The sequence below is a fragment of the Mustela lutreola genome, chromosome 10 (assembly GCF_030435805.1).
Source record: "Mustela lutreola isolate mMusLut2 chromosome 10, mMusLut2.pri, whole genome shotgun sequence".
Lineage (NCBI taxonomy): Eukaryota > Metazoa > Chordata > Mammalia > Carnivora > Mustelidae > Mustela > Mustela lutreola.
Genome location: NC_081299.1, coordinates 18,363,115 through 18,389,775, shown reverse-complemented (window position 1 = coordinate 18,389,775; position 26,661 = coordinate 18,363,115). Strand labels below are relative to the sequence as shown.

The 26,661-nt window shown below is 43.0% G+C and overlaps 2 protein-coding genes across 2 annotated transcripts; one reads left to right on the top strand and one right to left on the bottom strand.

Moving 5' to 3' along the window:
- LOC131809605 (pre-mRNA-splicing factor SYF2-like) lies at window positions 1–7,805 on the bottom strand. The gene is made up of 6 exons (XM_059136824.1): window positions 7,444–7,805; window positions 4,509–4,634; window positions 3,423–3,540; window positions 3,243–3,333; window positions 2,472–2,570; window positions 1–1,972 (listed from the first exon to the last, which is right to left on the bottom strand). Exons 1-6 carry the CDS (start codon window positions 7,651–7,653, stop codon window positions 1,807–1,809), a joined length of 810 nt encoding a protein of 269 aa, XP_058992807.1. The 5' UTR covers window positions 7,654–7,805; the 3' UTR covers window positions 1–1,806.
- Window positions 7,806–20,009: 12,204 nt separating this feature from the next.
- SYF2 (SYF2 pre-mRNA splicing factor) lies at window positions 20,010–26,236 on the top strand. The gene is made up of 7 exons (XM_059137397.1): window positions 20,010–20,117; window positions 20,344–20,457; window positions 22,146–22,271; window positions 22,739–22,856; window positions 23,282–23,372; window positions 24,456–24,554; window positions 25,931–26,236. The coding sequence occupies exons 1-7, from the start codon at window positions 20,091–20,093 to the stop codon at window positions 26,094–26,096; spliced, it is 741 nt and encodes a 246-aa protein (XP_058993380.1). The 5' UTR covers window positions 20,010–20,090; the 3' UTR covers window positions 26,097–26,236.
- The last annotated feature ends 425 nt before the right edge of the window (window positions 26,237–26,661 follow it).

Below are 26,661 nucleotides of genomic sequence, written 5' to 3'. Positions count from 1 at the left end.
TTATTTTTTTAAGGTTTTTATTTGTCAGAGCACAAGCAGGGGGCAACAGGCAGAGAAAGAAGCAGGCTCTTTGCTGAGTAGCGACAATGAGCCCGACATGGCACTCGATTCCAGGAGCCTAGGATCATGACCTGAGCCCAAGGCAGATGCCTAATTTCCTGGTGTCCCTTGAATTATTTTTAAGGGAGTTACACATTTGTTCTTTTTAAAGATTTTGTCAGCGAGAGTGTGTGTGCAAGCAAGGGGAGAGGCAGGCTCTGACTGAGCGAGGAACCTGATGCTGGGCTCAGTCCAGGACCCTAGGATCATGACCTCAGGTGAAGGCAGATGCTTAACAGACTGGGCCCCTTAGGGGCCTGCCCTTGAATTATTTTTAAAAGGAAGTCTAGGGGCACCTGGGTGGCTCAGTGGGTTAAAGCCTCTGCCTTCAGCTCAGGTCATGATCCAGGGTCCTGGGATCGAGCCCCACATCTGGCTCTCTGCTCAGCGGGTAGTCTGCTTCCTCCTCTCTCTGCCTGCTTCTCTGCCTACTGTGATCTCTGTCTGTCAAATAGATAAATAAAATCTTAAAAAAAAAAATCCCCTAAAAGGAAGTCTAACTAAAATTACTGCTTCTGTTTCCATTCCACAGAGGCAATCATAGTATGAAGTACATGCTGGATTTTTTTTAATGCCTCACACAAACTGCTTGGGTATGAGCATCTTTTCATGTTAGTATGTATAGCTCTACCTCATTCTGCATGTGAATGTACAACATTAAAAGTTTCCTTATTCATAGTATATTGAATCATTAATAGCACATTACCATCTTAATCCGTCCGTCATTCACAAAATCAGAGCTACTGGTGTGCCCAACTTAACGGATACCAGTCCTACTCTTTTCATATAAAATGGCACAAATAACCTTTACTTTTATGGGATACTCCTGACTTTCAGGTTTTTGCCCTATATTTCCCATAACTACTATTCAAACTACATGCCCTCATTTTTCAGTTACAGTTGAAATGAGGTTAAAATTTCAATTAGGTTTTTTTTTTTAAAAAGTTTGTATTATGTAAGTTTTAATAATACTTTGACCAAATGTTTTAATTTACTTTCTTCCGAGGGAAATTTGCTTTTAAAAATGGTGTATATACAAAATGTCATTAGAGGATCAGTTTTCCTACTTTCTGTGCCAGCCCCATAAATGTACCTGGGCCCTGGGCTAGAGCATGGGATAGGCTAGCACTACTTATGGAGAGGGAGGGCCAGGGGGAATTTCCAGTAGCCACTAACCCCTTCCTCTCTCCACCCACCATAGCATACAAGAAAAATTAGTCCCAGTTTAGCATTCTATCTCTGAAGCTCCCAAGTTCAACTCTAGTTCAAGGCAAACATGACACCTGGGTAGCTCAGTTGGTTACACAGCTGCCTTCAGCTCAGGTCATGACCCCAGTGTCCTGGGGTCGAGTCCCACATCGGGCTCCTTGCTCAGTGGGGAGCCTGCTTCTTCCTTTGCCTCTGCCTGCCACTCTGTCTGCCTGTGCTCACTCTCTCTGACAAATAAAATCTTAAAAAAAAAAACCATGATAAATGTAAGGATGATGACATATGTTTGTAGCTAGTAGTGTTAAGCCCACTAGGGTACACACATGAAGTGCACACACTGAACAAAAATACATAAGATTTTGTCTCTGAAATGAGTGAATAATAAATATATAAGCATGAAAATACATAGTCATAGAACACTTAACAAGTTATAAAAGAAAAGGTAATAGTCCTGGTTTACTGTTAGAATTTGGCAGTCAAAAGAGTTCCCAAAGGAGATTAGACTGCTGTTCCCCTCTCCAAATTCTGTTTAATTTCAGCTGTATATTTCCCATAGAACCTTTCTGCTTTCTTGTTGAATTTGGCATTCCTTTCATTAATGTAGTCGATGTCTGCATCATCATTATAAGGACGTCTCCGGCTATACTTGTCTCGTTTTTCAATTCTGAAAGAAAAGAAAACTGACAATATTCAAAATTGCCTTCTTTTTTTGATCTTAATAAAACATGCCCAAATAATTAACTAAGAGTAGAGTCAGTAATGGAAACAGATATACAGAATTCCAAGCTGCTTTCTTTTTTGGTCTTAAGACTGAAAGCAATATCTTTAGGGAAAAATTCTATGAAGAAATAAGTTCACTGAACTTCACTAAATTTATAAGTTAGCAGTACTGTCAGATAATCTAGTCTTAGGAACACAAGTTCATGTTGAAATACAAGGTCAGTGACAAATTACTTTGAGAGAATTTATACATTACTGGCTCTGCCTAATAATTACCCTATTCAAAACACAAATGTACAAATAACAGTGATGGGACACTCCTCAAACTAGTAATTCAGGTGTTCCTTAATTTCTACCCTTTGCTACACGTGAAGACCACAAAGTTAATTTTGTCATGAAGCATTAGTCAGTACTAAAACTTAAGGTTGCATGATAGTACTTACTGCTTTTCCAAGTCTATGACCATCCTATCAATTTCCTCTGTGGAGGGCACATGGGTTCCATGAAGAAGACTGTTGGATGTTGGGTAGAACTCCTCTCCACTGAGAAAGAGCAAGGTGAAAATAACACCATGAAAATTCTCTACCATCAGAACTGGACAGTGTTTAGTGGTCAAAGTGGAAACCTCGGGGATCATATTTGATTACAAAGAAGAGAAATCAGACCTGAAAAAAGGTACTGAAGAAATCACCTACTCTAGTGCCCACGTGAGGGACCAGCTGAGGACCAGAGGCTTATGGACTCACCTAACAAGCTGCACAGAGAGAGCTTGAACTGTGTGCTCTGAACAATTTAGAGCGCTCTCTGCTACACTCTCCCTATCAAAACAGTTGTGATCTTAAGCACACTACTGGTCTTAGGGAAGGAGCAAGTGCAGCTTAGCACTGCTTACCGCTCCTGGGCAAAGTAGTTACCTCCACAGGTAAGGGACAGAGTAGGAGCAGCTGTAACCATGAAGACGATACTGCATACAGTGCTATGTGCCAAACAGTACGTACACTGTACGAATTAATTCATTTAACACTCCCCACACCCTGTGAGGTGAGCACTGTTACTCTGTGTATACAGATGAGGAAACGGAGGAAAACGGTGTGACACATCTGATAAGTGGTGGAGCCAGAACCCAAGGCCAGGAAGTAAAGCTCCAGAATCAGCGCTCTTAAATTCAAGTCCTTCCAGGTAACATACTAAGAATATACCATTAAATCACTTACTGTTTTTCTCTCAGTCTTTCATAAGTTTCCATGTTAGGTTTGATCTGCTTGGTCAGCCGATGATACTGGCGTAACTGGGCGGCAGCATAATCTAAAAGGAGAATCCAGATTTTTCAGGTGTTGGGGCATTATTAACCTATTATTAAGAGGCCCATTCAATAAAGTAAAAGCCAGTTTTACCTGAGAACCCCAGGTCGGGGTTTTTCCTCCTCTTCTTCCTCTCCCATCTTTCTGCATCTTCTGCACTGATCTCCAGCAGCTTCACTTTCTCATAGTCCTCCCCTCTTGCCGCACATTCCTAAAAAGAGGGGAAAAAAATCATTAGTTTTACTCCCTTAGATCATTCTTCAACCCCTTTAAAATTAAGAGAAGCCTAATGACTTATCAAGACTGTTTAAGTTGATTAGCTTGAAAACTGTGTAATTTTCTGTGATCTGTAAGACATAATACATCTAGGGTCACCTGGGTGGCTCGGATGGGTGTCTGGTCATGATCCAGAGCCCGGGGATCAAGCCCCACATCAGGTTCCCTGCTCATCAGGAAGTCTATATCTCCCTCTGCCCCTCCCCCTGCTTGTGCTCTCTCTCTCTCCCTTTCTCAAATAAATAAAATCTTAAGAAAAAAAAAAAAATCACCAGAGCTTCATTTCTTATTAAAAAAAAGACAAAAAACCCCTCTGTAACACTGACACCAAAAACAGCCACGGTGTCCATTAAAATCCTTTCTACCCTCCTTCCCCAGCTCATGGCTCCCCATTTCCCAGCCTCCCCTGCAGTTCAATCAGGCCAGGTGACTTGGGCTGCTCAAAGGGGAGCTAATACATGGGAGACTCATGAGCTTTATAGTTTCATTTTCTTTTTTTTAAAGATTTTATTTATTTGACAGAGACAGTACAAGCAGGGAGAGCAGCAGGGAGAGGGAGAAACAGGTCTGCTAAGCGGAGCCGGACGTGGGGTTTGTCCTGGGATCATGACCTGAGATGAAGGCAGACACTTAATGACTGAGCCATCCAGGCACCCCTATAGCTTCTTATTGTTGGACTTTCTGTTACTGCAGCTTTGGCTCTTACTCTGACAGCCATTGCTCATTCCACTGTATGTGCCAGGCACTGCTGTTAAGTGATTTACACATTTTATTCTCACAACTGTCTCAGATGCAGCTGAGACCAGACCCGGAGGGCTCACCCACTGTGCCACACGTTGCCTGGATGAAACACAGGAGGGTCCTACAATCCCCAGACTGTGAGGATGGTGGACTTGTACTTACTTTTTTCTTTTCTTCTTCCTGCAGCTCCCATTCCAGACGAGCTTTTTTAGCCTCCCAGTTTGCAGGTAATTTAAGTCTTTTATCTTCCTCCACAACTTCCTGGTGGTTTAACTTTCGAGCTTCATTCTACCACCAAAACACACAAAGTTTGTCAGCACAAGTATGGAAACAAATCTAAATAGACATTACCTGTCGTCTTGTATGGCAGGCATCCAAAGCAGACCTTTGCATTTTATCCTGAATGGAGGAGAGCCACTAGAGAATTTTACATGTGTATTTGTGTTGGGGGAATTTATGGAGGGGGAGATGAGGAAGTCAACACCTATTCCTATATCTTTAAATATCCTTTTACTACTTTCAAGGAACCAGGTGGTAGGGATGCATAGAGCTACGGTTTGGAAGTAAGAAGGCCTGAGGGATATACAGACTTGACTACTCTCTGGCTGTGTGATGTAAGCAAGTCTTTTAGGATTGGATTGAAACAGGGTTTCCCACGGTGTGAGTTCTACTATAGGGAGGGACTTGAGAGGATTTTAGATGCTAGTGAATGACACCAAGTCACATACTGAGAAGGTGATTCCATTTTCATGTCTATTTTTTTAAATATATATATATATATTTAATTTTATTTATTTATTTGACAGAGAGAGAGATCACAAGCAGGCAGAGAGGCAGGCAGAGAGAGAGGAGGAAGCAGGCTCCCCGCCGAGCAGAGAGCCCGATGTGGGGCTCGATCCCAGGACTCCGGGATCATGACCTGAGCTGAAGGCAGAGGCTTAACCCACTGAGCCACCCAGGTGCCCCTTCATGTCTCTTTTAATTCTAATTGGGTCCAAGACAAATTCTCATCAACTAATGGGTTTAAAGCGTCTGAAAACACCTTTCCTAACACCTCCTCTTAAAAACAAACAGGGTAGGAGACTCCATCAGAATGTAACCCACAAAACCCAGACAGTGGGAAGCTACAGAAAAACAACAGTCTTTTTTTCCAAACAAATGAAACAAGATGACCTCCCAAATAAAAACCCAAAATAAAAATAAAACACAAAAACTAAAAAAAAACCAAAAAAACAAAAAAACAACCCAGAAACAGAAAAGATGAAAAGAGAACCTATAGATTAAAGACATAAAAATGTAAAATTCCCATCTTAAATAGTAATATTACATTTAAATAGCAACTTAAAGATAAACACTGAGCAAGTGGGCAGGTGGTCACATGTATAAGCTGTGAAGGTGATGGGAGACTCCAATCTAATGTTTATGAAATTGAGAAAGTTTTTAGATTTACAGAATTAGTGGCAGAGTTAGGCCAAGACCAAATTTCCTGATTTCTGCCTATTTCTTCCCCAATCTATGTATATTTTAATATCTCATTTTTAAAAAGGATTTTATTTTTAAATAATCTCTACACCCAATGTGGGGCTTGATCGCAACCCCGAGATCAAGAGTTGCATGCTTCACTGACTGAGCCAGCCAGGCACCCTTTTGATCTCTCTAACAATACCACCATCACACTCCCAAAATAATGAATTCTCATCCTATAATGTTCACATTTTCCTGATGGTCTCAAGGGTTCATTATTTTTACAGTTTGAATTCAGACAAGTTCCATATATTGCGACTAGTCAATACATCTCTTAAGGTTTATTTAATCTGTAGTCTCCTTCTCCATCTTTTTTTACCCCCTGCTCTTTCGAGGACTGTGAAAATGATCAGGCTGACTGTCCCATTTCCCAAAGTGCTAGCTACCTCCCTATGATTTCCTTTAACAGGCTCCGTTGACCCCTCTATTTCTTGTAAATTGGTCTTTAGATCTAGTGGTTCCATTCAGTTCAGGTATTATTTAAAAAGTCTACTTATATGAAGCCAGTGTTATATACTTCTATCAGGAGACACATAATCTCTGGTTTTCTCCCTTTTTGTGATGTTTGCAGTAACTGATCACTTAGAACCAGTGATCCATTAAAGATTACAAAAGCTTGGGCTACCTGGGTGGCTCAGTGGGTTAAGCCTCTGCCTTCAGCTCAGATCATGATCTCAGGGTCCTGGGATCGAGTCCTACATGGGGCTCTCTGCTAGGCAGGGAGCCTGCTTCCTCCTCCCTCTCTCTGCCTGCCTCTCTGCCTACTTGTGATCTCTCTCTGTCAAATAAATAAAATCTTAAAAAAAAAATTACAAAAGCTTGATATTTGAATTATATTTACTTCACAGCCTACCCTTTTCACAGTATTTCAAATTAAGTATGTGTGTCTGATGAGTCTTTAAATTGAGTTTTTCTGGGCAAACACAAATAACTACACTCCTCACACACATCCTGTCTCCCACTGCTTGCGGGCCTCCCCCCCTAAAGAGGACTCTGTCTTTGCACTTGTCCTTACTGCTTGGATACCTCTTCCTCCAACTTCCTTTACTTGTCTGATAATATCCTACTCATCTTTCAAGCAGCTTAGCTGTCCCATTAGTCTATAGTGGTCTTCTTTGAACTTCCGAGGCACTTTGTTCCTCCCTTTAACACACAATTACCAACTCGCGGAGTAATTACTGTTATGGACCTGCCTCCATAACCAGGCAGGCAGGAGCCTTACCACACCTGCCACTGTATCCACGCTATCTGGTTGGCTGTGGCTCACTAGGAGCTCGGGGGTGGGGGGGTGGGGGTGGAGGAGGGCGTTTGGGATGAATGAGTGAGTAGCCAACTTGCTGTGTGACAACAGACAAAACCAGTGTCTGGATCCAGAAACGGATTAAGTGAGACATTCTAGAAGTGAGACTTAAGCATGAGCATTTTTAAAAAAGTTCTCGAGTGGTTCCAGTGTGCCATCAGGGTTGAAACCGCGCGTCTGTCAGGCGTGTCAGACGTGTCACTTGCTCGTCCCTCCACCAACACTCGCGGGCCGCCCAGGTGACAGGTCTTGGATGCCTCGGGGGCTACTCACCCGCTTCAGGTGCAGCTCCCGGAACTTGCGCAGCCTCTGTTCACGCTTCTGGGCGGCCAGAACCGCAACCCCTGCGAGGGGCCGCTCCCCCTCCTCCGCGCTGCCCACCGGCACCTGCCGCGGAGAGGACGGGCTAGAGGCGGGGCGGCCGGGGCCGATTCCCCTCACTGCCGCCGGATCCCACGGTTCGTGCGCCTCCCTCCCCGGCATCGCCTGTAAGTGTGGGCCAAACGTCTAGCCGCAGACACCTTTATCCCCAAGCCCTCGGCAAAGCCCGCCACCCACCTCCCCAGCCTCTTCCTCAGCTGCCATCACCCGGCAGCGCTTTATCCCTTAGACTTCCGGCGGCAACAAATAACTTTTCCGACTCGCCTGCTCACTTCCGGCTGCCGGCAGCTACAGGTTTCAGGGGAAAGGCCCGCCCTTTACTGCTTCGCCCTGGAGACGAGGAACCAATCCCCGCCGCCGCAGCCCTGGGCGGCATCCGATTGGGCCAGGCTAGTGAGGGGCCTTGAGTAGCCACACCTGGGCGGCGCGGTAAAACCAAAGGGACTGGCGTCAGCGCTATTGGGACTGTAAAGGGGAGGATGAGGGAGAAAAGGGAGTAAACCACCAGATGTGAGAGAAAGCAACCCAAAGCACAGGTTGTGCCCATCAACCAACCGGCCTTGTAGTTCCGATTTCTGAATACTAAATACAAAGTAGATTCACAGTTACCGTCACGTCGTCCTGTTTTAATCCTGCCTTCAGTTTATGGTCGCCCTGCTCAGCATAGCGTGAGCTCCAAGACAACAGCTGATGCCTTGTGGCCCGAACGATCCCTAGTGCAGGGTATGAACTAATATCATACTCTTGAATGGATGAAGGAATAAACCAGTTGGAGATTATTTGGGATCTCGAGCATCTTCGTGATGCAGAAAGATTTCTTGGATTAATTTGAGGCTTTGACTTTCTTCGGAAAATTCTGCAAGAAAGGCATTCTTCATCTGTCTACTCATTCAATAATGACCTGTTCTTATTTATTTACTAATTAGTGTATTCTCTGGTTCATCATTTATGAAAAAGAAATAATAAAGCAATACCCATGTCACAGAGTAGTTTGAGGACAAATTAGGTAATATGGGTGAAGTATCTGTGACTAGTACCTGGCCCATAGCAAATGATGAGTAATTGCTGACTTTTGCCAGTTGGCATTAGATGTGCCCCTTTCCTGCCTGAGGTCTTAAATGTCTTTCTTCAGGGAAGCCTTCATCTCCACCCCCTGAAGAGTCAGTTTCCCCTGTTATAGCTCGTCATACTTTCTTCTTTGTTGCATTTACATAAGTGTAATTAAATAAATGTGGAATTGCTTGTTTAATGCCATTGATTTAAAGGAGACAAATTTCTCAACCACTATTAAAGCAGCAACTCTAGGCCTTTATTTTTTCTATATCATGGATGAATTGATGGAGGAATCTTACATGTATTTATATTCTTTAGGAATAAATACAGAAATGTCAGCGACAAAATTATTTTCAGTAAGATCCCATCAGAATTACAGATTTTACAAAATATTTTTTTCAGAGCCCTATAAACTGAAACCAAATAATTAAGGAGAGTTTAATGAAGGGACTGTTTACAAACTTGTAGACTGGATTAAGAGAAACCAGAAAAAGAAAGTGAAGCATTCCAGGGCTAGGAGCAGGGGGAAGCCATTGGCTAACCCTAGTCCTAAAGAGGTAAGCAAAGGAGAAGTAGGAGAGGGTGTTCAGATAGAAGCTGTGACCAAAGAAACCAGCCCATGATCCAGGCATGGAATAAGTATCCTGACCTCATTCTTTTCTTCTGTGGGTGCCACTCATTGGAAGGAGCCAATGAGAAGAGAGCAATAAACAAGAGAGCTTATTGATACAGACCCTACAGACCAGCACTGGTGAGTGCAGAACAGAGTGGACACTGGTGGAAGGTGGCTCCAAAGGAGCAAACAAAATATCCACTACAATTCTTTCCGTGGGACATGGTAACAATTTCATAATTTTTTGAAGTCTTAGAAGAGCTCTTTGTTCAAGTAATACTTACAAAGATTTAGTAACAACGAACAGAACAAGTTGTGTGGCCAAATGAATTTTCCAAGATGATTGAAGATCTTTCATCCTATGTACTATTCTTTTTTTTTAAAAGATTTTTAAAATTTATTTTAAATTTTAATTAATTTAATTTAGATCACAAGTAAGCAGAGAGGCAGGCAGAGAGAGGGAAGCAGACTCCCTGCTGAGCAGATCCCAGGACCCTGGGATCATGACCTGAGCCAAAGGCAGAGGCTTTAACCCACTGAATCACTCAGGGGCCCCCTATGTGCTATTCTTACAATGTGACATTGACACACCTCCCAAGGAGAGGTAAGATCTATATCCCTAATCCTTGAATGTGTGACTGTGGAGGAAGTGACACTACATAACTTCAGAGGCTAAGTCATAAAAGCGGAAACAGACGCCACCTGGTTATTTTGAGATGCTTGTTTTTTGAACCCAGTTACCATTCTTTGAGGAGGCCTGAGCCAAATGGAGAGGTCATGTAGGACTGAACATTGGTACAATCCTCAGGAAGGGCAATTTGGCAATATTTATTTAAAAGTTACAAAGACATTTCCTCTTTGACTCAGCTCTTATGCTGTTGGGGTTTATCCTACAGGTACAATTGCACAGGCATAACATGAATTATATGTAAGCATTGCTTAGGACATCTATTTATTTTCTCATATGATTTAGTAAAGACATGATAGATTCATTGGGTGAGAATGCACAATATTCTTTTTTGGCTGTCATTTAAAGCTTATTGGGTACATTTGGTAAAGCCTCTGTATACATCATAACATCTTGGCCAACAGAGGGAACAATAACAGTGGGATGGAATCTCCTTCATGCTCAGGGAAAGACAGGGTGCGATGATCTAACCATCCAGGTGGAAAGCACGGCCTAAGATCCATGCCATATAACCACTGAGCTCCATTCAGGGCTGCTCAGTAAACACCTGGACAGTGTGGCCTCTTGGTGCCAAACCAGTCACTTTCCTTCAGTGTAACAGAATGCTCACAAAGTTCCAGATATTTATTCACATGTTGGGTGTAATGAGGTTGGTTCTGCTTAGAGTGATTTTGTTGTTGTTCCCAACATAGGGGTCCCTGGGTGTTCCAATGTCCATATCCTGGGGTAAGCCACATAAATCCATCCCAAATCTGGTTATAGCCATACATGGTTCTGACAGTCACATTTAAAAAAAAATATTTTATTTATTTATTTGACAGACAGAAATCACAAGTAGGCAGAGAGGCAGGCAGAGAGAGAGGAAGGGAAGCAGGCTCCATGCTGAGCAGAGATCCCGATGTGGGGCTCAATCCCAGGACCCCGGGATCATGACCTGAGCTGAAGGCAGAGGCTTTAGCCCACTGAGCCACCCAGGCACATTTTTAGGATTCTTTTGGTTGACAGGTTGGTGGGCTGCCTGCATAGTTTGGTTAACAGAAAAAGAATACTTAGGTCCTGTGTCATTAATACTGTGCTGTAGGCTAGTCTTCTGGATCAGGTTTACTAATGTCAGATGTACTAAGGATACCAGTGTCAACATATTCTTCCTTAATGTGTTGCTTTAGGACCTTCCAGTCTCCCCGAAGAAAGTGGTAATATTTACCATGGTAATTCTAACAAGCTAGAGAGAGGAAGCTGTCCACATATGCAGCAGTCGGATTGATTTTTGTTTTGGGCAAATGAGCGGGCCTACTGCAGAAAGACATTTCCATCAGTTGTACGTCCCATGACTGGACACCATAGGATAAAGAGACACCTAACCAAATGATTTCTAAAAATTATATGATTGTACTTGGGCTGTGAGTTTTCTGTGCATTTGTTTCTCATCTCTATTGGGAAAATTAACACAAGAGCTCCAGGGCTTTTGGAACAAATGTGAGACAAAGTGATCTAAGGTTGTATCTGTTGTTAACCTCAATCAGTTCTAAAGAACTGGAGTTTATGAAAGAGGGGATTTTTTAAAAAAGATTTTGTTTATTTATTTGACAGAGATCACAAGTAGGCAGAGAGGCAGACAGAGAGAGAGGAAGGGAAGCAGGCTCCCTGCTGAGCAGAGAGCCCAATGCGGGGCTCGATCCCAGGACCCTGAGATCATGACCTGAGCCGAAGACAGAGGCTTAAACCACTGAGCCACCCAGGCACCCCGAAAGAGGGAATTTTTACCACCAGTAGAGAAGCCTGACCTTGTGTCAAAGATCAAAAGTCATGAGAATTCCAATCGGAAGGAGTAATATCACAAAAATTTCAACTGGCTTAATCATCCTATAAAATACTCATATAACCTTCACGTTTCCTTAAATAAATAAATATATTTAGGCACCTAAGTATTCATAAAACTCCCCACTTTAGACAAGTATTTCTGTAATCAGAAATGCAAGGATCAGGGTCACATGTGTGAATAAAACTTTGGACAGTACAGCTGGCATAATAATCATAGAAGAAGAGGAATAAGAGAATTTAAAGTATGATGAAAAAATTTTTTGAAATTGTAATATACAGGCCTGGTCCAGAGTCTTGGGATAGCTCTCTACTCAGATGTCATCTGTTTTTGGGATGTCATAAGTTTCAATTCTCTGATAGAGAAGGGTGGCCCACCTCATATTAGAGCTTTCTTTAAATGAGAACCATGAACCAAAAAATCAATACCTTTGAGTTTAACTGCACAAGGATTTGTTCAAAGTAATCTGGTAGTCTCTTTTCCATTGAGGCTACAAAGAAAGCATCCTTGTGGAGATATCTTTTCCAATGGAGAGAATCTCCAGATTGAAGGCAGTGCTGTAGGATGTCTGTCTCCTGGGTGTGCTCTGTGGAAGAACTTTTCTACCAAGGCACTCATTTTCTTTAAGGCCTCTTAAAGCCTTTATTCAAGCATTTATCCTTTAATTAATAAAGGTTCATGAATTCCTGAACTTAATCTCATAGGTCTTCCAGTTACTACTTCGAAGGACAATACTTTGTTTTTTGAAAAGTGTGGATCTTAAATTTAACAATATAATTGGCAGTTCCTTAGGCCAGGGTAAGTTGACGGCTTCTCTAAATTTAGCTAGTTGGGTTTTAATTATACCATCTGTCTTTTCTGCCAATCCTGACTATTAATGAAAATGTAAAATAGGGGTGCCTGGGTGGCTCAGTTAAGCAACTGCCTTTGGCTTGGGTCATGATCCCAGGGTCCTGGAACTGAATCCCTCATCAGGCTCCCTGCTCGGCAGGAGGCCTGCTTCTCCCTCTCCGACTCCCCATGCTTGTGTTCCTTCTCTCACTGTGTCTCTCTCTGTCAAATAAATAAAATCTAAAAAAAAGAGAAAATGTAAAATAGACCAAATATCAAAATTGTCTTAATTATTTGCCCACTAATGGGTCTGCCAATTGCTGTGCCATTCAGATGGGATTCTCTCATTGAGAGTGATGTTTCCTGACAGTAACTTGGCTATTGCTGATACAGTGGCTCTGTGACAAGGGAAGCCTTCTACCCAATGGGCGTACATACAAATCATTACCAACCCATATTTACATCCCTGAGAAGGTGGAAGCTGGATAAAATCCGATTGGCATACCTCAAAGCGTCCTGAAGGCAGTGGGAAATGCCCCACAGGACTGTGAATAGGTTTCCCAGAATTATGTTTTGGATAAATTGGACAATGCTGATGGATTTCGGATGCAGTTTTGTGGGAAGGGTACAAAAAGTATTGTTTTCCTCAATTTATCATTTTTTTTCTGTGCTCCAGTGGGTCATTTCATGAATGAATTTTGGAGTAGTTTCCTTGTGAATCAGGGAGGACAGGCAGTCCATCCAACCCAGACCAAAGATAGAACGAGCCAAATTTGCAATTTGATTTGACTGTCTTTTCTTTTCCTTAAAGGTGGCTTTCTGTTGAGTGTCTTGATTATTTATTTTCAATTACCAATAGCGGTTGAAGCGAACATTCCTTTTAGAGTAGACCAGCTCTTGCTGTGGGTGTGATATATGGTTTCCTTTGGTTTTCTCCGTGTTTGTTACAAAGTGGCCAGGACTTTTAATTACAGCAAATGACTTTGGTAATAGAATAGAATCTAGTAGTTCTAACACATAAAAGCTATTTTTAATCTTTTGGCCAGAAGGGGTTAAAAATCGTTGTTGTTCTGAAAGCATACCAAAACCACGTGTGACACAAAGGCATGCCTGCTATCAGTATATCCTATCAGACATTTGTCTCTTGCCAGAATGCAAACTCTAGCTCAGGCCAAAAGTTCAGCCTGTTGAGGTTTCCAGTTATGGAATGAATGAATCACGGAGATAAAAGGTACAGAATAGGGAGTAAATGTAGCCAGTCGTCTTGTAATAGGGTTGTGTGGTCACAGATGGTAGATACATTTCTGGTGAGCACAGCAAAACCTATACACTTATTGAATCACTATGTCATGCACCTGAAACTAAAATAACATTGTGTGTCAACTATATAAGAGAAATGAAAACAGTTCAACATACAGAGCTGTAGGGGCCTAGGTAGGGGATTAGCCTTAAATATTTCTGTAGCTGGTTACAGCATATCCTGCTGGTATTTTCCCATTTTATCCCTTAAATAAGAATTACCGATGAACCCAATTATTCAGCCTTTATGATAGGGTTTTCTTGAAGACCTAGTCTATGAGTCAGCAGTGGATCAGTCATAGTAATATAGTCATGAGGAATCTCATCAGGGGAAAGAGGCAAAAAAAAAAATTGCAGGGTTTAGGGATGCCTGGCTGGGGCTCCTGTCAGTGGAGCATGGGGCTTGGACTTACAACCCCCGGATCAATATCTCTTGTGAGTCCAAGCCCCACACTGGGTGTAGAGATTACTTAAAAATAAAACAAACAAACAAAAAAAAGTAGCAGGGTTTAAAGAGTGACAGTTGGTGATAGAGAGATTTGAAAGTGACAGCAGGAGAATGTCACAGGAGGTTCATTTGCTAGCGGATGAGAGCTTTCACCAAACATGAAACTTAAATGATCTAGAGAAATTCATGATGGCTTCTTCTGTGTCTTCTGACAAAACAGCAGTGGCTGCTAGAGTTCTCACGCAGGGTAGCAGTCCTTCAGCCACTGAGTACTGGAGTTCCCTGGAGACCCGTACTGGTCTCCATGTCTCTGTCATTTGCTTTGTGATCATGAACAAAGAGGAAGAAGGGCATTTGACAATTTGGGGTGCCCCAGAGCATGGATTGAGCAACGTGTTTTACCTTCTCAAAAGCCTGTTGGGGGACGCCTGGGTGGCTCAGTTGGTTGGACGACTGCCTTCGGCTCAGGTCATGATCCCGGAATCTTGGGATCGAGTCCCGCATCAGGTGCCCAGCTCCATGGGGAGTCTGCTTCTCCCTCTGACTTTCTCCTCACTCATGCTCTTTCTCACTGTCTCTCTCTCAAATAAATAAATTAAAAAAAAAAAGCCTGTTGGTTTCATTTAGTCCAATGGAAGGGTTCTGGTTACAGTGACTTAAGTAAGGAATTTAAGGTTAGCAGAGAAATTAAGAATTCAGTTTCGGCAATACCCAGCTGGTCTCAGGAATCCCCACAACTGTTGTTTGTTTTGAGGAAGGGGAAGGGAGCCAATGCTTCTTATTCTTTTAGGATTGAAGAGAAATCATTTGTCACTAATGACATATCTCAAATATTTAACTTGGGATATTTTATTTTTTTAAATTTATTTTTTTCTCCCCCACCCCTTGACTTAGGGCATTTTCCTTTTTTTTTTTTTTAAAGATTTTATTTATTTATTTGACAGGCAGAGATCACAAGTACATGGAGAGGCAGGCAGAGAGAGAGGAGGAAGCAGGCTCTCCGATGAGCAGAGAGCCCGATGCGGGGCTCGATCCCAGGACCCCGGGACCATGACCTGAGCCGAAGGCAGAGGCTTTAACCCACTGAGCCACCCAGGTGCTCCGACTTAGGGCATTTTCAATTATGATTTCTCTTTTGCTTTTTCCAGCTCACTCTTTTAACAGTTGGATACTATTAATTGAACAAGCTCTTTACGAAGGGGAACAAAGAAGATGGTGGCCCACATATTGTAATAAATAGAGTTTTGAAGGGAGGTTATATCAGCTATGTCTGCTTTAAAGATTTGGGGTACATAAGTAGGGCTCCCAGTGTGACCTTGAGATATAACTGTCTAGGTATATTATTTTCCTTCCCAGGTGATGGGAAATAAAAATGGTCTGAGTCCACAGGTATACTGAAGAGGGCACTACATGAATCCACTCCTGTGTAGATTAGCTGTCTGGAGGAACAGCAGAAAGTAAGGTGTGAGGATTAGGCACGCGTGGATGTTGTGGAACAGCAACATTACTGACTGCTCTAAGGGCCTGCACAAACCTCCATCCTCTGCCATGAGATTTTCAGATGGGAAAATTTGGCATTTTATAAGGACTAGTGCATGGAATAATCAATACACACACACACACATACACACACCTTGATTACAGGTTTAATCCCTTCAGTGGCTTCAGCATTTAGAGAATATTGTTACATATTAGGGAGTGGTTTAATATCAATCTGACCATTTAGATAGGAGGGGCAGAGTGTATACGTCTGATCTCTCTGGGACTTTTGAACAGAAGAGTGTCAGGACAGTGTCCAGGAGGGGGTGCTGTAGGTTTTGAATTTTAGGAAAGAAGAGTATTGAAGTAGGCTTCTTTTGTATAGACTTTTCTGTGTGCTGTTCTGCTATTTGCAAAAATATTCCCCCTGCCTTTCTATTTTATTTTTATTTTTTAAAATATTTTTATTTATTTATTTGACAGAGAGAGAGATCACAAGTAAGCAGAGAGAGAGAAGGGGGGAAGCAGGCTCCCCGCTGAGCAGAGAGCCAGATGCGGGACTCGATCCCAGGACCCTGGGATCATGACCTGAGCTGAAGGCAGAGGCCTTAACCTACTGAGCCACCCACATGCACCCCCCCCTGCCTTTTTAAAGTAATCGCTACACCCAAAGTGGGGCTCGAACTCATGACCCTGAGATCTAGAGTCAGATGCTCTATTGACTGAGCCAGCCAGGCACTCCCTTTCTATTTATTTATTTTTAGAGCTTTAAAAAGAAAAATTTTTTTTTTTTTTTACCCATTTTGAAAGAAGGAAAGGTATGCCTGATAAATCTCCAGAAAATCACAGCCTAACAGGTGAACAGCAATTGTAGGGATTGGAAGGAATGGATGAGTGCCTTGTAAAGGCCCCAGCTGAAAAAAGGATAGGCAGGGATTTAAAAATTGTCATGGGATATTAGTCAAGCCCACCATTTGTAACGTTTCTGTACTCTGATGAAGGGATGCAGAGGGGCTGGTGGGGTTGAAAATTGACAGTGTTGCTCCCGTGTCTGTAAGATCTCCTGTCGCCTCATTCCCAGTAACAAGATTTATTTCCCCTACGGTGTCAGTTTGAGGTCATGGGAAGACCCGGACCTCCCGGCCTCAGAATTGCCCTGTTCTGTCCTATGAGTAATCTTCCCCAGCTGCTGGTGTCCTTAGAGGGGGAAAGCGTTCTGAGGCTCTTGAAGCTGAATTTGTCTTGTTGGCAGCAAGACTTCTTCCAATGGCCAGGTTCTTCTGCAGTAATTGCAAACACCTTTGACAGGAAAAAGACCCTGAAGATTTTGGGGATTTCCAGGGGTTTTTAATTGTAATTGTAATTGGAGATGCATGATCTGGGAAGCTTGGGCTTGTGAGTCCTTTCTTTTTTGTTGCTCATTCTGTGGTGTGAGATAACTGATCAGCCAAATTAACCAGACCGTGAGGCTCCATAGTGGTCCAGCTGAGTTCATGTCATTTACCAAAGGGACCAAGTTCACCCTTTAAACTGTTAGCAAGGTGAAGTTAAGCAAAAAGGGCAATGAAGGAAAAAAGACGTTTCATTTTGTTAATACCATAGTATTGTTTAAAAGTTTTTTCCAATCTATCACAATAATCAAAACCAGGTTCATTTGGCTGTGGAGTACATTGTTGAATTTTTCTCTGATCTGTGGTCTTTGGAAAAATCACCAGAACTGTTTTATGTAATTCTTCTGCTAGCTTAAAAGCGTGTTTTTTTTCTCTGTAGCCTTTTTGTTTAGAGAAATCATCAAAATGCTGTGTCCAGCCTATTTCCCCCAACCATTCCCTTGCATGACCCTCACTCACAAGCATATGGGTAAGTCAGTAAAGGTCAGAATAACCAGGTTTGCAGATCTGAATAACTAAATTGAATTCCTTAGCAAATCCTAGAGGGTTTTCAAGAACACTGGGAAAGTTCCTGATAATGGCTTGTAATTCTGCCTTCATCCAAGGAGTGTAAGTAACTGATAAAGTCCTGGAGCCTCTTTCATTAGGTTTAATTTTAGAAGGAGTCTGGATGACTGAGAGCCTAGGGGATCCTCTGGGTTGTCATTATAGAAAGGAAGTTCAGCTCGACTGGGATTTTATCGGTGGAGAGCAGAGGGAAAGGTGGAAGGAGGAGTGGTAGTTGTAACAGTTAGCTAAGAAGACTGTAGTAAAACTTCTATAGTTTAGGTACTCTCTGAGAGCAGTTACAGATAGCATTAAAAAGTTTATTTTCTTATAAGGAAGCAAGTTTAGAATTATTTAATGTCTGGGATGCTCCAAAGACAATTTAAATGTACCTTCCGCCCCTGGTTGCTTGATTTTCTTTTCATTTTCCAATTGTGCTTGCAGGGATGCCTGGGTGGCTTAGTTGGTTAAGCAGCTGCCTTCGGCTCAGGTCATGATCCCAGCGTCCTGGGATCGAGTCCCACGTCGGGCTCCTTGCTCCGCAGGGAGCCTGCTTCTCCCTCTGCCTCTGCCTGCCATTCTGTCTGCCTGTGCTCTCTCTCTCCCCCTCTCTCTGATAAATAAATAAAATATTAAAAAAAATAAAAATAAAACCAATTGTGCTTGCAAATAAACTAATTTTGGAATCTCAAACAATCCCCAAAGTGGCCATAGTAAGGACAAGTCATTTTCAGTCTGATTGGTCCGACAACACTGAAACTTATAAGGAATGGACCCATAATATTTGAACATAAGTACTGCTGGGCTTCCAGATGGGGATTGCTCTCCAGCAGCAATTTTTGAAACCAAACACTCTATTTCATAATCCATCACCAGACAGAAAAGCATCTCTCTCTGTAAATCACACGGATAGAAACTGGCACCAGAAAGACACCCAAAGAAATTAGGACTGAACCTTAACCAAAAAAAGGGAGATTGGGAACCAAGAGGATTTACCACCAGAACCTGGAGTGGACTGGGGAGAGGTTAGAGCCCAATATGCTCAGGAAGCTACCCTGCTCAAATCCAGTGTGCCTCGGAAGTCAGAGCGGTGTGTTGCTTCTGATGCCATAGTCAACTGAGAAAAGAAGGCAAAACTGAAAAAGAACAAAGGCCTTTATTTGGGGTATCAGAGTTGCAATTTGGGCAGCATAGATTACAGCAGCAACCAGAAAAATGTGTGGGGAAACAAGTGTAGGGAAAATAAGGGGCTTTTATAAGAAAGGGGAAGGGGGGCAATTACATGACTTAAATAAAAGAAAACGAAATTGTCAGTTGGTACTCCCAGGCTGAACAGCTCTGGGTTACACTTGGATGGACTGATTTACTGTTGCTAACTAATGAAACTACCCCTGATATGCATGGATTCCTGCGTCTTCGGAAAGTCCACACTGACAGTGTTAAAGGCCAGATGTCGGTCCCCCCTTTGACTCTAGTAAGGACTGTTCCTAAGACGATTGCTGTTTCTGGTCTAGTTCAAATGTCTTTTTGCCCTGTTCCAGAGTTCATTAGCTATTTGTTTTAAAAAGGAAGATGGAGCTTCTCTCAACACGGAGTCCCTCCTATCCGGAAACTAGACAGTTCTGCAGCGGAGGAGAAAACGACCGGACGAGGAAAGGATCTCACACTACCCAAGAGAATGAAAGTGGTGACTGTTGACAGTACTGGAGGCTACATGAGACAAGGCAGGCCCCGAAGAGCCACCTCCCAGGAGGTGATACTGAGGCCAAGCTCTGGATGGCAAACACTCTTCGCTCCAAGAAGTGGCATGGACTTGGGACGACTTTCTTTCTTTCTTTCTTTCTTTTTTTTTTTTTTTTTTTAAAGATTTTATTTATTTGTTTGACAGAGAGAGAGAGAGATAAAGACCACAAGTAGGCAGAGAGGTAGGCAGTAGAGTGGGGGAAGCAGGCTCCCTGCCGAACAGAGAGCCCGATGTGGGGCTCGATCCCAGGATCCTGAGATCATGACCTGAGCAGAAGGCAGAGGCTTTAACCCACTGAGCCACCCAGGTGCCCCTTGGGACGACTTTCTACCCTGCTTCAAGTTCGTCTGGTCTCACCCAGCCGTCCTTTGCCGAGCACATTCCAGTACAAGCCCCTTCGCTTCCCCCCTCCCCGCCCTTGCCTCTGAGGTCTTTTGCGGCTGCGCAAGGCCCTACCCAATCAAAAACTTCTCACTGTTAAAAGGAGCAGGGATTGGTCCCAAGCCCTGAAACCGCCAGGAAGGGGCGGGGCTTATAGTAGGTTTTTAATGCGTATCCGCGGGTGGGCCCACAGGTAGGCGGAAGTGGTAGGTGTTATTGTCGGAAGTGGCGAGAGAGAGAGATTGTGATGGCGGCTGCGATTTTAGCTGAGAAGGTAAGTTCTGCCAGCTCTACCCAGAGATTTTTGTTTGGGGCGGGGGGGGGAGGCTCCGGGAAAACACGAAAGGGGAGACGTGGGGAGATGCCTGGGTCCTGGGCCAGGGAGGCGTAGACGCTGTGAACTCGGGGTCGGTGTGAGGCCTAGGCTCGGCCCGGCCCGGCGGGATCCGCGGGGAGTCATTCCAAGCCGCCCCGTCTCCAGGTGTTCCTCCTCGCCGCAGGTGCCGGTGGACAGCGCGGAGGAGAGGGAGCAGCCCCTGGCGGCTGCCGCAGAGCTGGCTGCCCAGAAGCGCGAACAGAGACTGCGCAAATTCCGGGAGTTGCACCTGAAGCGGGTGAGTAGCCCCCGAGGCAGCTGAGGTTGGTCATTCTGGCAGGCCCATGCGCCTTCGTGGAGGGCCAAGGAAGCCGCAAAACCGTGTCTGACAGACCTGCATACCTGGAAGAAGTATCTATCCCGGTGGTTCTCAACCCTGGCAGCAGATTGAAATCACCTGTGAAAGTAACATGCTCTCTCCAACCTTCTCACCTATTTCCGATTTAACTAATCTGGGCTAGATTTGGGAGTCTCTATTTTAAATAGCCTCCCTGCTGTATGAGTCTGATAAACTCTTCATTTTACCTATGGGATATATGGAGCTAGAGACTGGAAGAAACTAATTCGTGTTAATAAGAGAGCTGGTTGCCTGTTCATTAAAAAATAATCAGCACATCTCTCTTTTTAAAAAGATTTTATTTATTTATTTGACAGAGACACACAGAGAGAGGGAACACACGCAGGGGGAGTGGGAGAGGGGGAGAAGCAGGATTCCCACTGAGCAGGGAGTCCAGATTTGGGCCTTGATCCCAGGACCCTGGGATCATGACCTGAGCCGAAGGCATCTGCCTAGCAACTGAGGCACCCAGGCGCCCTAATCAGCACATCTCTCAAAGTGTATAGTGTCAGTGGCTCACCTAGTTGGTGGGAAACTCGATGACTATGATAGAGCTTTTGCTTCTAAGCAGAAGTTTTTTTTTTTTTTTTCTAAAAAGATTTGATTTATTTGAGAGAACACAGCCCAGAGGGGAGAAGAGTGGGAAGGTCAGGGGGAAAGGGAGAAGCAGACTCCCTGCTGAACAGGGAGTCTGATGTGGGGCTCCATCTCAGGACTCTGAGATCATGACCTGAGCCCAAGGCAGATGCTGAACTGACTGAGCCACCCAGGCACCCCACTTAAATTCATTTTAAATCATACTCTTCATAGAGTAAGTCAAATGGAAAATATCTTTTTTTTTTTTTTTGCCATAAAGTAAACTGTTAAAATATGTAAAAAGGAGAAGGGATTTGAAAAGGATTAGAGATACTAAGATTAGTGTTAAAGCCTCCGATCTCAAATTGAAGTTTTTTGCTTGAGTTAGGATTAAAAGAGAATTGAGGGGTACCTGGGTGGCCCAGTTGGTTAAGCATCCAACTCTTGGTTTCAGCTCAGGTTGTGATCTCCGGATACTGAGATCAAGCCTCGCATCGGGCTCTGTGCTCTGTGCAGAGTCCGCTTGAGATTCTCTCTCCCACTCTTGCTTGTGCATGCGCACACTTGTTTGCTGTCTCTCTCTCTCAAATAAATAAATCCTTAATTAAAAAAAACCTAACTAGGCCATTCCCTTGCTTAAAATCCTTTGATGGTTATCTGTTGCTTTTATGATAAAACGGAGTCCCCTCGCTAATGTGTCTTACCTGACCCTTTTCAAAGTGGGCAAGTTTTTTTTTTTTTTTTTTTAATATTTTTATTTATTTATTTGACAGACAGAGATCACAAGTAGGCAGAGAGGCAGGCAGAAGGAGAGAGGAGGAAGCAGGCTCCCTGCTTGAGCAGAGAGCCCGACGTGGGGCTCGATCCCAGGACTCCGAGATCATGACCTGAGCTGAAGGCAGAGGCTTTAACCCTCTGAGCCACCCAGGCGCCCCCAAAGTGGGCAAGATTTTGTTTGGACTTATTTTCATGTCCCTGCCAACTGACAAATTTTTTTTGTGTTATGTATTTAGAATGAAGCTCGTAAATTAAATCACCAGGAAGTTGTTGAAGAAGATAAAAGACTTAAGTTACCTGCTAACTGGGAAGCCAGAAAAGCTCGTCTAGAATGGGAGCTACAGGAAGAAGAAAAGAAGAAGGTTAGGATCTACTCTGCTGGCTTCATAAGTGGTTTATTCAGTCATTCTGTTGTACTGAGACCGTAATAGCTGGTTTTGTACACTGGTGTGGAGCAGACTTCAGGAGTCCATGTAGTAGCCCTCCTGTTTACTAGCAGCAGCACTTTGGGGGAGTTATTTCATCTCTTTGTGCCTCTCTTTTCTCATTTGTAAAATGGGGACTATAATAATGATTTGAGTTCAGACGAATTAAATGAGTCAGTGCATGTGAAACATTTCCAAGGGGACCTGGCACCTGCCGCCTGCTGAACACGTGTTTTAAATTGAGGCGCGCACTCTTACACACCGTAGCAGGTTCCCAGATGGCCTCCAAATAGTGATCATCAGTTTTAAAATATTGCCTGATATCTTTGTTTAACCTGGAGTTAAAATGGATCCAGTACTTGCTTCGATCATCATTGCAGGTATTAGCTTCTTTTCCCTCTTAGGAATGTGCAGCTAGAGGGGAGGACTATGAGAAAGTGAAGCTGCTGGAGATCAGTGCAGAAGATGCAGAAAGATGGGAGAGGAAGAAGAGGAGGAAAAACCCCGACCTGGGGTTCTCAGGTAAAGCTCGCCTTTCTGTGACCAAATGGCCTCAGTATATTAGTATTACCTTCAGTGTTTCTGGTTTTAAGAAAGGATATCCATGGGCACCACCTCCCCCCCCCCCTACCAAAAAAGAAAAAAAGGTTAGGTCCAAGAATATTCTCCAAGAGGTCTAAACCCAAGAAAAATACAAATACATCTCCTAGGGCAGAAGTAAAAAAGGCTGTCCTTCAGCCAGCTGCATTTTTTTGTTTTTTTGTGGTCAAAGTAGCAAAAGCCTGTATCTTCAGCATCTTCAGCGTAGAAGTTATGCTTAGTGTCTTGTGCAGATATTACTAATAATGATTTTGATGTTTGGTGGATCGTAATGACAAAACAAGGACATCTATCTTCTCCGATTCTCTTTTATCTATATTGTTTTTTTTCCCTCTTTTTATCTTTAGATTATGCTGCTGCCCAGTTACGCCAGTATCATCGGCTGACCAAGCAGATCAAACCTGACATGGAAACCTATGAGAGACTGAGAGAAAAACAGTAAGTTGACATTAGTTAATGCAGGTTAACATTAGTTAATGCAGTGTTAATTCTGAAGGGACATAAGGGCATGTGTGTGTGTGTGTGTGTGTGTATTTGTGTGTGGTGTATACATACATACACATATACATAAATACAAACACACTTTAAAGCTTAGGTCATGGTCATAGCAGCTGCCTATGAATGCTTTCTGGCCTTGACCATACTATTTATTGCTCACTCCACAGCAGTTCAGCTAACCCTTGGTTATTGTTCCAACTGGGCATTGAGTGTTGAGAGTTTAACAGCCAGATTATTGTAGTTAGTCAGATGTTTTAGGAGGCTGAATGCTTTAATGCCGAGATGGGTGAATATTTTCTTTTTTTTTTCTTTTCTTTAAGATTTAATTTACTTATTTGACACACAGAGATCACAAGCAGTCAGAGAGGCAGGCTGAGAGAGAGGATGAAGCAGGCTTCCCGCTGAGCAGAGAGCCCGATGTGGGGCTCGATCCCAGGACCCTGAGATCATGACCCAAGCTGAAGGCAGAGACTTTAACCCACTGAGCCACCCAGGTGCCCCTGGGTGAACATTTTCTACATAGATTTTAGGTTTGTGGGCTCTTTGGTCTCCATCCCAACTACTCTGCGCTGCTGCTGTGATGTGAAAACAGTTTTGGAGGATACATGAATGAGTGGGTGTGTCTGGGGCTCAGTAAGATGTTTGCAAAAGCTGGTGCTGCGGTTTGCTGACCCTTGTGCATTAGTGGGGAGAGGAAGAAGCTGAACCGAGAGGCATGTCCCTTAACCTTTGGCCCTTGACTCTTAAATCTGTAGAATGAATGTGCTGGGGGAGGGGGTATCTTTGGTCCCTCCCAATTTTAGCTTTCATATATATATATATATATATATATATATATATATATATATATATAAATAAAAGATAAGGTAGGATCCCACATTCAACACTGTATGTATTTTAATATATATAATGTGTAAAATAATGTGTATGTTTTATTGCTCACCAGGAGTGGTAGTTTGGTTTGAAATTTGCAAATGTCGAACTTTCTAGTGTTACTTTAAGTCCGTTTTGCTCTCTTTTCAGTGGAGAAGAGTTTTTCCCAACATCCAACAGCCTTCTTCATGGAACACACGTACCTTCCACAGAAGAGGTTGACAGGATGGTCATGGATCTGGAAAAACAGTGAGTACTCAGTACAGCAGTCTGAACTTTCAAATGTTTAACGACAAAATGGACCTAGCGTGTTTAGAGTGAATTGAAAGAGCAGATACTGTTCCTGCTCATTTCTGACTCAGTGTCTGTAGTGGTTTTGGGTATGGATGGCATGTGCCAGTCCAATCCATATGATCTGGGAGCAGGTGCCAAATATCGCTGAAATGGGTTTGTCATAATTGAAGCAGGGAAAGGTCCAAAGAAAATGATTCTTTAAGGGCTTTGACCTTCATAACTATTCCATTATTTGATTTGAAGAAGTACCAGTAAATGCACCCTTGTTATATTTGTGTTTCTTAATACTGATATGGGTGAATATTAGAGCAGAATTATATTTTAGAAGTTAGTACATATGACTGTTAAAAATACTATCTGGTATTGGGCGCCTGGGTGGCTCAGTGGGTTAAGCTGCTGCCTTCGGCTCAGGTCATGATCTCAGGGTCCTGGGATCGAGTCCCGCATCAGGCTCTCTGCTCAGCGGGGAGCCTGCTTCCCTCTCTCTCTCTTTCTCTGCCTGCCTCTCTGACTACTTGTGATTTCTCTCTGTCAAATAAATAAATAAAATCTTAAAAAAAAATACTATCTAGTATGTAGTGTGTCTTCTATTCACATTAGCTGTGGCTGTTACTAATATAAGTACTGTAATTTTCTTCTGGGTAGAACTTCATGTGTCCAGTGGCAACAGTGTATCATTGCTCTTTTTAGAAGCATTCCAAGGATGAGTTTGTATTTATTGAATTTCAGGGTTTGTACCTAGGGTTGTGTTATCAATTAGCAATTTCATTTTGATTTTTTTTTTTTTAAAGATTTTATTTATTTACTTGACAGAGATCACAAGTAGGCAGAGAGGCAGGCTGAGAGAGAGGAAGGGAAGCAGGCTCCTCACTGAGCAGAGAGCCCAATGTAGGGCTCGATCCCAGAACCCTGGGATCATGGCCTGCGCTGAAGGCAGAGGCTTTAACCCACTGAGCCACCCAGGCACCCCTACAGTTTGATCTTGATGAAAACTACCCCCACCCCTCACAGTGCTGAGTGCACTGATTCTGTTCTTAACTATTTGGCCATGTTTTGTTAAGATTACAAAATTCAAAATTGCCTTTTTTTTTTTTTTTTTAAAATATTTTATTTATTTGTTTGAGAGAGAAAGAATGAACAAGCTGTGAGGAGGGGCAGAGGCAGATGGAGAAGCAGGCTTTCTGCTGAGCAGGGAACCCGACGCAGGGCTCGATACCAGGACTGTGGGATCTTGACCTGAGCTGAAGGCAGACATTTAACTGAGCCACCCAGGTGTCCCCAGAATTGCCTTTTTAAAAAAAAAAAAAAAAATCTTTTTTCCCTTTCTCCAGAATTGAAAAACGAGACAAGTATAGCCGGAGACGTCCTTATAATGATGATGCAGACATCGACTACATTAATGAAAGGAATGCCAAATTCAACAAGAAGGCAGAAAGGTTCTATGGGAAATATACAGCTGAAATTAAACAGAATTTGGAAAGAGGAACAGCAGTCTAATCCCTTTAGAAACTGTTTTCAGAAGCTTGAGAATGCTGGGAAATTGAAGTTCTCTTCAGATTTCTACCAGGAAACCAGGACTCCTGTCTATTATGCCTTCCCACTCAGCATTTAGAAATAAATGCTTTTTCTTAAACGTACACTTCCATGTATATTTCCGCATTTCTGTGCTTGGATAGAAGATGTATTTTAAGAGGTAGTGTACTTACTTTGTAAAAAATCTACTTTGTATGAATACTAATTATTTTTCTATGTATTTTAAATGGGTAGGATTATTTAATCTTTGAAGCATCTTGAGTTTAAGATTGTTGGCATCATACATAAATGCAGTCATCATTGCTTTGAATGTTAGGAATTTGACGAAAGCTAGAGCTGGACTCAGCAACTTTTGAGGTTGTAGACTCGGAAGCTAAGTATAGTGAGGAGGAACATGGCTGTGGCTACTGGTGGGCTGTCTCTCTCTACCCATGGCCTTTTATGACCAAGTTCAGGAAGCAGCAGAACTATCTTCCTGTGATTATTGACCATGTACAGTTCCTTTTATAAAAAGCAAATATAGAATCCC